Below are 15,652 nucleotides of genomic sequence, written 5' to 3'. Positions count from 1 at the left end.
CATTTGCAGAATTAAGCTAAATTTTAACTTGAATGACTCACTAGAAGAGGTAAGTTAGGGCTTGAAAGTGGAACTGATATGCAAATTATTGTAAAATGGACCCCGAAACCAGAGAGCAAAGAGATGCTGCTCTATGTGAACAATGAATAAATAAGTCTTAAGCCATTCTGATGTCTTTCCAGTGTTTCAGATGACAGCTCCCATTTTTTATAACTATTAGCCTTTCTTTTGCTTTAAACAGCTAAATAAGGCCAGGAAACTTTCCTGGAATGGAAAAAGCCATTACTGGAAGGCTATTTATTAATACATGTTCTTGATCTGGATGGTATACATTACATAAGGGCACAAGTGATTTGAAACCCAAATAGAGGGTGGGTGGTAGGTTTAACCTTGCAGAACCCAGTCCAAGCAACGGGGATAGCTGGCAGTGTCTGAAAAAAGTTGCTAGGTACAAAGCAAGAAATAGAGGTGGAGAGAAAATAAGGCAAGAGGCTAGTAAGTACTAACAGGGGCTAAGGAGGCTCAGCATAAATTATCATCATCAACAACAGGTTAGGGCAAACACTGTGCAACTCATCACTCCTCCAAGTCTGATTTTATTACCAAAATCAAGATGAATCTAAATGATCCAAAATGATGAATGATTTGGCAATATGGAAGAATAACTACCATAATGCATTATGTGTCGAACGATCTTCAGCAACTTTTCAACATTTCAATGAGTTCAGAATATTGAGATTTAGGTTGTCAGTCACCAGCCAGAGTGAAGCTAGTGACTAACCAGAAAGTTTTCTTGTTTGTGGCACCCCATTTATCCATGAAATTATTTTCTTAGGGAGCTCTGCCTTTTGATGTCCACAAGGATATTCTAATTCTCCTAAGTGTGTAACAATTTCCCCCGTTTCTTTAATTATGCTTTGATATACTGCGCTAGAAGTTGTGCTAAAGGCAATATGTACTTCTTATAAACATAAGAATAAATTCATCAGATTATTGCAAATCAACTAAGGGGTGGTTACATGCAGTAGATTTCCTCCTGCCAATGTTTGAGAGGGGGAGGGAGAGGGACTAACTTTGGGCAGAGTTCCCCCAACCTGAATGGATGGCCGACATCTGTCTTTGAATGCACAGGTCTTCAGGCAAGGATAATTTGTATTTTATGGCATTCATCCTGAAATGCAGATTAATAACCACTCAGGATTAGCATCTCTTAAGTTCGCTTGATTGTTTTCAATACTTTTACTATTTTATTCTGAAGTGTCCATTCCAGTTCTAGGATCCTACAATTCAGAGGGAGTGTGTGTGTTATTTACCAAGTTACTGTTTCTTTGCTTCAACATTACGTGCTTCCATGGCCTCTCTGAGGGATCCCAAGGTGATGCACAGCCTTGCATCCTCAACTTTAAGAGATCTAAACTTTACTTGCTGGCCTATGTCCATGCCCACTTCCATTAAAAAACAAGCCAGTCAGAGGTTATTTTTCCAGTGTAGTGCTGTAGCAAGGCTGGCCTGTTCCGGTAGGTGAAATAGAAGGTGGCCCAGAGCACCAAATTTCAAGAAAAACACCTTTAAAAATAAATACATTTTTTTAAAAAAGGTTATTTGCCCTTGCAGTTTGGGGGGTAGAATCAACTGCATGGTTTGTTTAGGGTACTAGCTGCTGGTAGCAATCTTGGGCCACCACTGGGCACAACCAAAGTGATTATTCATGCTAGGTGGGACTCTGCAGAAAACAATGTAGCCTTTGACTGATTCTTCTTCCTCTCCGAGAGAGGGATGGGTGGATGGATGGATGGGAGAAATCTTAAAGAGAGATCAGGAAACTTTTATCTCTCTCCCTGCCCATTCTCTGAAGCAGAAGGACCAGCCCTTAGAGAAGAGAGTAAACATTAACTGTACAGCAAACACAAGGAGCTGGGACCGTCTGGCACAGGAAGAGGAGGGAGCAGATGACTGGGTGGTGATGAGGTGGATTACACAGCAGAACACATCTTAATGGTTATATCACTTGGCTGGGTTTTCTTCTTTAAAGCAAGACATTTTTCGGCTCAACATGGTGGAAGAAAATCAGAGAGGTCATGGAACAGAAGCAGGGGCAGACAGGGATCCACACAAGCCAAACAGAAGCATGAGAAGGGATGAGGGTCAACAGATTCAAGAGCTGCGGATCATAAAGGGTATAATGGTCAGAATGCGAGATGGCAGGGTGGGGAAGCTGCCCCATCTATCCCAAGAGAACTAGAAGAAAAGACAGACACCAAGGAGGAAAGAGGAGACCTTCCATGGTTCTGATTACTGTACTGTAGCTCAGCTAAGAAAAATCTATTTATGAGTGCAAAACACACCCACACAATTATCATCTGTCACTTTCTTTTACTTGCACTGAGCCACAGGAATCAATAGATCAAGAGACAGCCCATAATACTGGTTTTGGAAACATCAGCAATATATTCATGGTTTAGGAGAGATATACAGGCAGAGGGTCTCCCTGCATTTCATCCCAGCTAAAGAATGCATTAACTTGAGATAGACCCTAACAGTAAAGCCTTTTCAAATAGGCCCAAATATTTTTTTAAAAAAAATAATATAATACTTTAAAAATGAGAACAAGACACATTCTTATTAAGTCTCTGAATCCTTTTTAAGTGGTAAGTAGCAGAATAAATGCACTTTAAATGAATCCCCGAAAAGTAAGATTTCCTGCAGAAAATATAACCTAAACCAAAACTAGCCTCTGCTCTTTGCTTTAATGTTAGGGCCTATCTCAGGTTAATGCATCAGCTGGGATGAAATACAAGGAGACTCTCTTAAACAAACCATTCAAAATATGAACTTGCTGTATAGTAGATTGTCATGTACTACAGCAAATCCTCATGGGGAGTGGGATGTGGAAAAGGAAGAACAGCTCGGAAGCTGAGAAAATTGTGCCTCCTAATAACCCAGGCTAACACCTCAAATCATGTTAAATGGTCAAAACATGCAAAATAACATGGTCTAGGAAGCTGGGCAGATAGTGCTCGAACTGACACAAGATTCTACTGATGAAAGCCTACAGGGGAGATTTGCTTTCACCATGGAAAGGAAAATAAAAGGTGGGAAGGTGGAATGAACTTTGTGTGTTAGAAAGTTCACCAGAAATATAGACGAGAGGGATTGGTAAAAGGAGGCACCACCACAGTACGAAAGGCTGGTAGGAGATCAGACAACCAGCAAAAACCTGCAAGAATAGGGCTGGTGCCACCACCCCTTTGCTATCAGAGGCCTTCTAAGAAGTTACAAGGTCTGAGTCCATTCCAAGGGAGAGGTACTACAGCTTTGTGCATAATAAAGGTGGGCCAGAAAATGGATTAAATAATTAAATAAATAAATGGCTGTTTATTGGCAATGGGAGGCCCACCCAATCGTCAGGAATATCAGTTGAGGTTCGTTTGCTTTTCTTCAGAAGCTAAGGATGCAGCTGTCTCTCAAACCTGTGCAGTTTCCTAAGTATTTTCATGTTTCATTTCAGACAATTAGAAGCATGCAACAGAACCAGGCAGCCTCTTAGGACTCAATAATGCAATAAAGATTGAATTGTGAAAATCGTGTGTTTAGAAGAAAACCAGCCCTGTTCTATCAGCACTGTTTTCATCTGGTGAGAACGACCAGGAGAACTGGGAAAAATAATCCAGAAGTAGAGCAGTCATTGCTTACTCTTCGGATGTGTTGTCTTTCATGCTGAAGATACATGGAGGAGAAACAAGGTGATAGAAATAAAACCACAAGGACAGGGCAGGTGCAACTTGCTTTACACCCATGTATGAAATACAAAGCCCACCCACAGAATGTTAGCCACACAATCCTGCAGTCTTTGAAAAGAATCGCAACATTTCGCTTTAGCCATCAACCTTTTAATATCCCAAAGTTCACACCGCTGTTTTGTCCTTGCTGGAAGATGTTCTTGGGGGTGGAGGGGCAATTTATGAAAGCAGACTTGAGGAAAACCGTGGTGCCTTATTAGCTGGCTACACGGATGTTTTGGAAAGGAAATGCACACTGGAGTCTTCTTTATAGTTGTCAATCACGGACCATCTCATATTATACGATTACTCATATCGTATAAACACCATAAATAACAAAGCGAATGTCTATCACTACAAGCCAACTGGGGCAATCTCAACATTGTAATTGCCATTCTTATTAGAAGCTAGGGAGCTCAACTAAGAGTGGGGAAATCTGAGTGCTAGTCCTGCCTTAGGCACGGAAGCCAGCTGGATGACCTTGGGCCAGTTACACTTCCTCAGCAAAGGCAAACCACTTCTGAAAACGTTGCCAGGAAATCTGCACAGACTTGTCCATGCAGCTGTCAAGAGTCACATCTCACTTGAGGCAAAAAAGCCAACTATACCTAGAAGGCATGCATGTACATACTGTACACACACTCTATACAGAGAGATTGAGAAAGAACTTCCATTTGCTACGCTAATTTTAGTCTGAATTCTTCCATGCCTTTGTTTTGGTTCTGTTTTGTTTTTAATGCCATTCAATCGTGTCTGATTCTCGGCGACTCCCTGCAGTTTTCTTGGCAGGATTTCAGAAGTAGTTTGCCATTGCTTCCTTCTTGGGGCTGAGAGAGAGTGACTGGCCCAAAGTCATCCAGCTGGCTTCATGGCCAAGGCAGGACTAGAACTCCCAGTGCCTAGCCTGTTGCCTTAACCACTAGACCAAACTGAGTCTCAATTAATAATATTAATTGAGACTAATATTAGTCTGAATTCAGACTAATATTAGTCTCAATTCTTCCATGCCTTCGGGTTACTTTCCTGCACATCTTTAACTTTATATAAGGGAAAGGTACTTTAAGACATAGCTATAGTAAATTTACTCTGAATTTTTAAAAAGCAAATAAAGCTGATGATCATGGTCTGTTTTAAAAAAAATTAATTAAATACAAGCCACATAATCAGACTGAATGAAGGACTGAAGATGGAGGGAAAGTGGTCTGTTTCCCAAAGAAATTATATTAGAAGGCCAGTTTTTGGCATCAAGACTCACAACAGAAGAGGAGTGTAACAAATATAATTAGCTTGGCATACGTACAAAAGGTAGACATCAGCGGTCTATTTCTTTGCTTTTCACAGCATATATAAGCTACAGAGCGTGCCAAATGGAAAGCAAAAAAGAGACTCTTCCTAAAGAGAATTGGTCCAGCAAGGGATTAATTCACCACCCAGGAAAGGTGTAAACACGCAAAATGCAGAGAGCACATTTCAACTTAAACTGAAACACAACAAGTCCTTTGTGTCTGTGCACAGCCCCTTTGCAGTGGGAACCATCAGACAATCTAATCATTATTCCCTGATGATTTGTGGCTTCAGAAAAGGCCAAGTTATTACACCAAAATTAAAATAAGAGAAACTTATAGGTTTGATATTTAAGGAAGAAGCAGCAGATGTGGGCAAAAGGCTTGCTGGTGTCTTGGCTAAAATGTAAGACACTGTATGCCGTGAAAAACAACCAAAAAGAAGCTTCTTCTATTTAGATCCAGAATTCTCCAAGTTTTTTTTTCTGCAGGAAAAGAACACAACCAGGCCCCAAAAACACTTTCTATTTATACTAATGAAAAAGAAAGTCAATCCATCAACAATTCCTAAATATCACACTTGCATGTGGGAAATAGAAAAACCAGGGAAAAGGAAAAAGCATATTAAAAGCTGCATAGAATAGAACATTCCATTCTCCCCTGAATGTACTAACATGTTTTGTCTCTGATTTTCTGTCTATTTGGGCTAGATAAAATTTGCCATTTTCTAAGGAACTTGCAAATGATCAGGAGGAGTCTGGTAGCCCCTTTTCCACCTAGCAAATTCCAACTAGCAAACTTTATTAAAAGTTAATAAGTTTTGTAAGCTGCAGCTCACTTCGTCAGATGCACGATGAATCACAAAAGCTTAGGCCTTAAATAAAATTTAAAATAAAATTTAAATAAAATTTGCCGATTGGAAAAAAGATCACCTGACTTCTTTTGATGTTTTGCCACCATAGACTAACACTCCTATTAAGGGTCTAGCAGTAGCCATGATGGGCTTTCTATGCAGAAAAATATCATGACTTTATACACGGTTCTTGCAAATAAAAACCCAATATCCCTGACCGCTTCAAAACCCATACTCATGTCACATCCTTCTTTTAACACTGAACAGTGAAACTGCAAAAACTAGTATCCTCCCAGCCATCTTATCTTCCTTTCATGCAAGCATCAAGAATTTTTATTAAAAAGCTGAAATACTTACATTGTACCAACTCTGGCTCTTCTGTAAAGAGAAAATAAAAATAATAAACAAAAAAGAAGCAGAAAGAAGCAGTTAGTATGGAGGCTCCAGGACTAGACAAAGGAAGAATGCCAAGAGAAAAAAAAACTTTGGAAGTACCAAGTCTTGTACCAAGTGTTGGCTAGCATCACTGAAACTGGAGAAGAAACGAAATAGAATTTCATTGGTTTTAGAACAGACCTGCAGGCTTTTATTACAACTTGTTAGCCAAATTAGAACATTGATTGTAACCAGCAAATGACCCCAAACCCTCACTCAGGAACATGATTTGTACTCATAATTTCTTTCTAATCTAGAAAACCCAAGCCTTGGCCAACTGGCATTCTTCTTTGAGTTTTTATATCAAATATGAAATACACAATGGCAGGGACACAAGAGGCCATAACTCATGGCCAAAACCCTTCATTCCAAGCTAGAACATGTGGCCTTTGGTGCAAAACTAGATGTTCAAACAGATTTCTTGTGCAGACTTGAAAAATGTAGCCCATTCTATTCATTTCAGATATTTATTTTATATACAGAAATTATATGGCCGCCTATCTCACACGTTCATCTAGGGGGCTTGGAGTAAGACATACAAAGGGGGGAAGTGGGCGTCTATTAAGACAACATTTGAGATTTAATTTGATTTTCAGAAGGCATATGGTGTATTGGAAACTCTTGGATGTATTGCAAGTGTTTCTGCCTGCAGTAGTAAACCTGGAGCTGCGAAAAAGTATATTTACAAGAGGTTGGTAGCACTTAAATGGTAAAATGCAAATGTAAACTCAATTCTGCGGACTGGTCTGGTCTCAAATAAAGACACGGGCAGACTTGAAGGGAGTGTATTTTAGCTGGCATAACAGGCAAATCTGCACCACCTAATTTTCTCTCTGTTTATGCCTAAATGGCCTCTATTCATCTGCTTGTTCAGCCCTGGGATACAAAAGCCATTGCTTTGATCTGCAGGTTACTTAGGCAGTGTTGTTGCTGCAGAGAAAAAGTCAACATGGGGGACAAATTGTAATGGTCTTTCTTCTCTAAAGTTATACCTTTGTGGTCTGGGTGAGTTTGGAAGGAAACGTTTTCCACGGTTAAGTCTACATTCACTCCTATTTACTTTAAGCAAACAATAGGTTCAAATATAGTTTCTTGGGCTGCTTGAGTTCAGGCATGTCTGAACCACAGCTCACTTTCTTTCAGCCTGAAGCAACGAGCAAAGTATGAATCAGCCTCGCTGAATGCTGCAACCTTGAAAAAAGGAGGCAATTTCAGGTTTAGGGCTGGCTGAGAGATTCGAAATGAAAATAGCAAGACCACTGTAGTCAGAGCCATCAGACTTGCAAATCAGAACTTAACTCAACTTAGCTCTCAGGCTGAAAGAGTTACAATGATGCTTGTGTGGCTTCGGCATAAGAGCCTCTTCCTTGATGTATCTGATGGACCTCAATGAAATTTGCTCTGTTGGCTTATCTGTTCCAGCACTGGAGCTGCCTTGGAAAAATATTTGGGAATGAAAGTAATCCAACTGAAAGGCTTCATGGAATGTGCAACATCCTTGTTATTTCAAAGGTATTGGCTCCCAGACTTTCTTGTGTATTTGAGAGAGCTAATTATGACATCTGGCTTGGCCCTCAAGCCTGAGTGGGGATTCCACTGTGCAAGCAAGCTCCCTCCTGACATGAGAACCGCATTTGGGAGAAGCACAGCATGGTGCAATTTTCATGCCTGCAACTCCTCACACATATGGCTTTCCCTCCCTCCGATGGATTGCAAATGTTCTCTCTTTGATGACACGTGCTTCTTATTTGGTTTGGCCTTATCGGTTGCCTGATTGTAACTGGAGCTTTTCTGCTACTTTTGGACCTGATTAGCACAGGGAGTTTTAGCGTATGGCTCCTTGTATACGGACTCCCTACAAATGACGCCTCTTCCCAATGACTACATTTTGTGTTGCTCTTATTTTATCTTTTTTAAATCTGGCCCTTCCTGATAAGATGGAGGAATTTGTTTCTGAAACAAAGCGTACTAGAAAACCGATGATATTCCAGGCAATGTCACGGTAGAGCCCTAGGTTTAAGCTCCATGTTGCTGCTGTATTATAAATTTTACAACTTCTGTTATGCATTTGGGAGTTTGCTGCTGTGTTTGTGATGCTCTCTTTTCACATCCTTGGCCTTAGACCAGAATGAATGAATGAATGAATGAATGAATGAATGAATGAATGAATGAATGAATGAATGAATATTAACCCAGGAGTGGGAAACAACCTTAAGCATATTTTAAGGTGGCATTTATTTATTTATTTCAAGATTTATAAGGCTGCCCAACTCAGCCAGTGTGACTCTGGGTGGCATACAACATAGACATACGATGATGATGATGATGATGATGATGATGATGATGATGATGATAATAAAAACTAACAACAAACAACCAATATATAGATACAAAAGCTAAAATAGCAACCAAGCACAGAACAAAACAAACCATGGGGTATTTTGATTAATGTTTTTCTTTACGATTATTTTTATTGAGCGTTTTTTTTAAAAGGAACATAAGCAAGGAAAAATGCAGAACATATAAAAAGGTAAAAGGGCAAGGCAGAGGTGATAAAATATAGGCAGATAAATGGCAAATCTCAGGTATCATAAAGACTGCTGTGTTCTAACGCATCATTAGAAACCTATGATACTGTAAAATGTGTCATATCCATTTTCTAAACAGAATCCAAGGGTCTGTTTTGAACTTTAAACTGAAAATACTTGGTTAACACAGTATAAATGGTTAACTGAAATGCAGTGAGTCAAGATTGAAAGTCTGGTTATACATCAGATTGGAATATAAGCACTATCCAGAAGAGTTTCAACTGTTAGGCAAGACTGTGCTGAAAAGACACAATATCTAAGAGTCATTTAAACAGTATGACAGTGAATTTTTCTTCAGCCCATTCAAGAATATTGACGTATAGGGGAAGACAAAGAAATGGGTGGCTAAAATTATTAGGGTCCTGGGTATCTTTCTTACACGGAATGCCAGAACAGAGTTTTCAGCAGGATCAACGGAAGACATAAAGGGGAGGAAGACTTGGGAGCAGGCCTGAGTTTCAAGCAAAGTTCTTGGACCAACTTCCAAGGGTCCCTTTGCTCGCTTGAAGCCTCCCCACTCCCACCAAGTTGGCGACTTTCTGAATCGATTCTACCTCTTTGATTCAAGCAGGAAGGACAAAGGAGGAAAAAAAGGAGAAAACCAGGAAGAGGGTATTGAGGAAAACAAGAGAGAGTCAAGTTCTTACTTTGATCAGGTTTAATCGGTCATACTGGAAAAAAAGAAAACCATGAAAACGTTAGAAAGGAAAGGAAAGGAATATATATATTTAAAGGTATAGCAGGTAGGAAGCAAGGATATTTGCACACGGGGCTAAAAGGGGAATCTACAAAGACGTAGCAGAGGAGAGCTACAGTGGCAGAGGAGAAAAAATTGAGGAAAAAGCCCCATCTGTAACTATGCCAAAGCACACCATTTTACGACATCTCCTAATTGCAAGTTTTCATGGCTCTGAACTACACGGCTTCTGACCAGCTACGTGTAACTGAGTGTGTTTATAAAGATTATATTTTGCCTTGGCTGAGACTCTGAGTTTGTCACATGGTCGGGATCCCAGGATAGCATCTCTGCTTGTTTGCTTCAGCCCTCCATCTGTTTACACCCTGAAGGGTCAACTCCATTTGCTGTGAGCTGAAGCAATGACAGAAACCACCTCCCATATCAATTATCTTTCTTCCCCTAACAGGAACAGGAAGAGTTCCTACTTCTAACAAGCAGAGGAATAAATTCCGAGCCCCTTAGGACTCTCAAGGAACACAGGATGTGCTGGTGCCTAAATTCCCAGAATCCAGCAACAGTTTGCGAGGGCAACCTCAGAACAAAGTATCACCTGTCTGAAGAAGCGCCAGCTTTGCCAGTCCAAATTGCTGCACCCGTGGTCATCATGAAAAATGGTGGGGGGTGTCAGGAGTTGTCCTGGAGCAAATCCCGGGGGGAGGGGGGGTGTCACAGATTCTCCATTCCTCCGTGAAGCACATTTGGAGTCTGTGATGGCTACTTCAGTTCTGATCATCCTACTCTTCCCAAGACGCTTTGGGGGCACGTGAAAAATGAACCCCTGATGGCTGCTCTTTTTCCTATCCTGCTCCCCCAGTCTTACTCCAAGGAACACAATAAAGGAGGACAGGGAAAGGTCTTAGCTGCATACAACCCTGGCAATTACTTTAACTTTTAATTATAGTTCACCAATGTGTTCCAGGTTGAACAAGTTCAAATGGACTTTGGCGCACCAACCGTTTAAGTTAAATTAAGAAGCATGGCCTTTTTCTACAATCTGGAGGTACTGGATTGTTAGCAGATGGGCTACTCCATTCCATGTCCACCCTCCACCACCAAATTATCCTGTACACTAGTCACTTTGTTCCTTAAAACAGCCAGCATTTTATTCTTCAGCATCATTCTGAATCCACTTGGGAAGCAGAAGGCTCTCAAGGGCTTGCATATAATCAGGCATAAGGCACACATCCTGGTCAAGACAATGTCAACTGGCCCTTCCAAGAATAGGCACTTATAACTCTCGGCATGCCCCAATCCATAGCCAAATGTTTAATTCCAAAGGATAGACTTCACAGTTTACTCAAAAATATTTTGCTTGCATGTGCATCAGGAACAGGGCCGTGGGGGCGGGGTGAATTGAGGATACTGCTTTGTGCAAAAATGGCATCTAGCTTGCTTAAGGGGGATAGACTAGGGAAGGGCTCCCTCTGTGGGTAAAATGGTGCCATGACAGCATATAAACCTCATTCAAGAGATGCCAATAATTGACATGTCAGAACATGGAGTTCCAAAACTGCTTCATCACCCCAATCATAAAGTTTTATATTGGGGGATGCAGAACACCTCTGGCATGTGAAGGAAAAAAGGAAAGAGGAAGGAGCAGCAAAAGGTTTGGAGAAAGGTGTCTTTTGACCAAATCAGCCCCTTCTGTGCCACCTAATATTAAAGATTCCTGACTCAATGCAGGACCAAGGCACGTGCCAAGGAGGCAGGATCTGGAACAAGGGTAAGTAGCCCAATGGGACCTATTAGTACCACTCCATGTGCCCCATTTCTCTGTGCTGGAATTGGCAACAGCATCAAAATCTCCTTCAGGATAAGTCTTTTCAACCTTCCAAAAAATGAAGTCTGAACAAGATCGATGAGTTCTAAAGGGGGAATGTTGCCCCTTGAACACCCATATTTGAACAGATGGTCCAAGCCCTTATTTTATCCTTGTCATTCTTCAGTGACTCTCAAAAGGTCATAATCAGACCTACTAGGAACATGCATTCTTCCAGGGTCAAAAAAACAGTGGTGGATCTCAAACACTTCCAGGGTTCCAGAAGACAGACAAACTTGAATGTGTCCTGCCCAAGGAAGCCCCAATCTCAACTTCAGTTCAAAACTTCTCAGTGTTTCTTATTCAACTGATGACTTTTTTCTTTAAATTTCCTTGCACGGACAAAGGCCTTTCATTAGTCTTCATTTTAGCTTGTACATTTCACTACTGGAGAGTGTGTTCTGTGCTCAATCACCCACTTATTTCACAAGCTGTGAAAATGCTTTGGAAAATATATCCCAAGTTCATCCTAAGACTATCTGTGTTTTCTAAGCATTCAGATGTCCAGGGGGCTAGACAATCCTTTAGTTGCTCCTCCTCCTGCAGGGGGAAGGGAATTTTAAGACAAAATCTGTATCCTTTCTATTTAAAAGGCTCATCAGGGGCATGTCCTCAAATCCAAAGACGTGCAACATGATCTCATCTTGCAAACACTTTGAGTTTTGCACCATCCATAGCTTTGTTCAAGGTAGGTAAAAGTTTTGCAGCTGTTTTTAAGGTGAACTCAGAATCTCATTTAAATATTGCCAATGTGTTCCCTGACCCTAAAGGGTTACCTATTCCTGAACTTGCATATTGGAAAACAGTAGACTGGAGGGTCAAGTTCAGATGTCCTGCCAAAGAGATTCCTCAATGAGAGGTCTGGATGTCAAAGGAATCTCCAGCTCTCCTGGAGTCCAATCACTGGCTGCAAAGAGGAAGGGACAGAATGGAGTAGAAAGAAAGCTGATCTTAAATAGACACTTGCTGGCAAAAAAAAAAGGAAATAGAAAAAAAAACATGGAAGAAAGAAGAGGAGAATTCAATTAAAACTTACACCTCAGAAGTAAACAAAATGAACGGGATCAACATCTTTTTATTAATAACGTAGGAAGACCCTGAGTTAAAAGATCATCTCCTTGTTTGCTCAGTTGGATGCCAAATTCTCTCCCTCTGAGGGACATCACTAAGTCGCAGAGCCAACTTTTCATTTTGAGCAATCTCTATTTGGAGGAAAAAGGAATTTGGATGGTGGCTTAGTGAACCTCTGTTCTCCTTCTCCTGAGCCTACAAGTCACAAAAAACCAGGACAATGGCAAAAAATGTGGTTTGGGTTGCTTCCCAAGCTGATAATAGAGTAGTAGCCACTGCCTGATACTCTGGTAGACATTTTGCTTTTGCAAACGAGATCCTTACAGGGCATCCTAGCAGGAAATGTCATGTTCCTACTGTAATACCCTATTCTGCTTATGCAGAGTAGGCATGTCTTTGTTTTATAAAGCCTGATTGACTAATGCAGTGTTTCTCAACCTTGGCAACTTTAAGATGTGTGGACTTCAACTCCCAGAATTCCCCAGCCAGCAAGGCTGCATTAGAATTCTGGGAGTTGAAGTCCACACATCTAAAAGTTGCCAAGGTTGAGAAACACTGGACTAATGCATAAAGATACAGAAAAGGGAATGAAAGTAAGGAATGAGGAAATTTCAGCAGCTGGGTTTGTGAAATGTGATACAGTTCTTTTCACATATTTTATGTGCATGTAAGTGCTTTCTAGCCATTCCTCCTTCTTAGGAACAATAGCTGTCCCCAGTAGAGCCTAATTAATCCTGTTATTTCCTGCTTCTTCTCTGATGACAGAAAAGACAGAAAGCTTTTGATTTAAAATGTGGAACAAGCTGTTTTGAACCATTACAGCATACATTCCATTCAGTCACAATAATCTAATCTGGTCTGCCAGGTGGTTTTAAGAGGACTAGATTGTCAGCTGTGGTACCAAGTGCCAAACATCTGGCATCAACTCCCAGGTTACATGATGACTTCTGGATAGAGATTCCAGAACGATCAAGTCTATAGATACTGGGGGCTATAAACTGTGGAGATTACCTCCACACGATGTGGTAATAGCTACCAATCAACTGAGATAAATTCCTGTAGGTTAAGGATATCTATGGCTACTGAGGTCGCTAGCCAGGAGGGTCACCTGTTACCTGCAAGATCAGAAGCTGCATGTCTTGGAATACCAGCTGTCATGATACACATGCAGAGAGGATTACTATTGCCCACCAGCTTTGGGACACCCTATGGGCACCTGCTTGGCCAATGTGGGAGCAAAAAGTTGGTCTAGAAGGGCTCTTAGCCTAATCTTGTATGACTCTTCTGGTATTCTCATGTTCTTTATGTTTAAGGAACAATTCCAAAAATGACTACTTCTCCCAAAAAATCTTGTTATGTTGCAGAAGTTCTTAAGATTTGCACAGAGTTCTATTCAGCGCTGCTGAGTGCTTTTTTTTTTTTTAATAATGCTATATTGGGTCATTCAGAACTTCTGGGCCATCTTGTTCACAAGCTTAATATTCCTCCTATATTGGGTGACTGACACTGGCATATTAACAGAAGGGGACTTTGATATTAAAAGACAAGTTAGACATAGGAAAGCAGATAGTCAGCCAATACCTGATCAGCATAGCTCAAAATCGGGATACAGCGAGACAGTGAAAAGAAGGTCATCTCAGAACAAGGGAGGGCTAGTGGGGAGGGTGAACGAGAAGACAGAGTGCTCAACACCGAGCAAGCAAACTCACCTTGGAATTCTTGGCCCCACCACGACCTGATTGGGAGGAACAGCTTCGCTGCACGCCTTGCTCTGGCGTGGAAGGAGATTTGTCAGAAGAATGGTCTGACCCTTTCTCCACCATGGTGTCTCCTTGGGGGTCCTGTGGCGTGGGAGACCGGGAGCGTTTACGCAGGACGGGGGAGCAAGCGGGAGTACTGCGGTTCGAGTTACTGGCAGTGCTGGAGAGAAGGAAGAGAGAACATCAAGTCAAAAACCCATCATGGAACTTGGCTAAGCCTAAGCCTGTGACTGATATTCTAGAGGTGACGGACTCGTCCCTGGGGGAGCTGGGGGTGTTGACGACCGACAGGAAGCTCTGGCGTGGGCTGGTCCATGAAGTCACGAAGAGTCGGAAGCGACTAAACGAATAAACAACAACAAGCCTGTGACACCACATGGGAGTGAAGACATTTAACTTGGGAACTACAGATTCCTAATCTCCTAAATCTTTCTTTCCAGAGGAAAGCTTTACTCCTTTCCATCTTTATCTATGTTTCCTAATGCAGGATGCTAGCCACCAAAATGCAGGACCCAGGGGTGGAATTGAGACTGATAGAGCAACTGGGCTGCAGCTGAAACACCTGCAGGAAGTTTGCTTTTTCTTTGACTTGATCTACTCTACACCATTTTAATTTCATGCCACTGGGGGAAAAAAATCAGGTGGGAAAAGAACATGTTCAAGAAACGTGCATGATTTTTTTCCACAAAATAAATATTTAGCATGTAGATCTTAAGATCAAGGCACAAATGACCAGGCTCAAATGATCCTACTTCAGACACATTAGGGGAAGGCCTATCTCTATGGAAAAGGCTCTTATGCTGGGAAAGGTGGAAGGAAAGAGAAGAAGGGGATGACCAGCAGCAAGGGGGAAGGACTCAGTTACAGTGGCGATGAGTGCGCTGTTGGGAGATTTGAAGGATAAATCATCAAGGAGAAAAACTATCTTTGTGGTTGCTAATGTCAACATTGACTTGATAGATTTTACAGGTATGCATTTCATTGGCATCTCTTTACAATTGGCAAAGGTGGCCAAATACATCCTTAAGCAAAGATCTAAAATGTATATATTCACATTTGACAAAACATCAGAGAGAGAGACAATTAGCTGAACCTAGATCCCACTTAAATTAGTAACACAAGATGGCCATAGCTTTGATTTCATTAATTCCAATGTAAACCCACGTGCGATCAATTTCATCTAGGTCCGACCCATGAACTTGCAATATTGTTATTACTATTATATATGATCCATGACTTTTCATTTGGAAAAGAACTGGAAGCAACTCAGAATTCATGGTTCCTGGTCAGAGATCCCATCTTGTTGCCCATTAGAGAAAGCACAA

The 15,652-nt window shown here is 41.2% G+C and overlaps 1 protein-coding gene across 6 annotated transcripts in view; it reads right to left on the bottom strand.

Moving 5' to 3' along the window:
* Positions 1–15,652, bottom strand: part of GRAMD1B (GRAM domain containing 1B) — a 108,131-nt gene that overhangs the window by 24,126 nt on the left and 68,353 nt on the right. For all 6 annotated transcript variants that reach the window (XM_063311386.1, XM_063311387.1, XM_063311391.1 and 3 more), the window contains 2 exons: positions 14,277–14,487; positions 6,273–6,293 (listed from right to left, as the gene is read on the bottom strand). In XM_063311386.1, the coding sequence (XP_063167456.1) occupies positions 6,273–6,293; positions 14,277–14,487 (232 nt within the window). The remainder of the gene's footprint in view (positions 1–6,272; positions 6,294–14,276; positions 14,488–15,652) is intronic.

This window comes from Candoia aspera, chromosome 9 (assembly GCF_035149785.1).
Source record: "Candoia aspera isolate rCanAsp1 chromosome 9, rCanAsp1.hap2, whole genome shotgun sequence".
Classification (NCBI taxonomy): domain Eukaryota; kingdom Metazoa; phylum Chordata; class Lepidosauria; order Squamata; family Boidae; genus Candoia; species Candoia aspera.
Note: the sequence above shows the minus strand (reverse complement) of the source record. Positions and strands in the feature narration are given on the sequence as shown.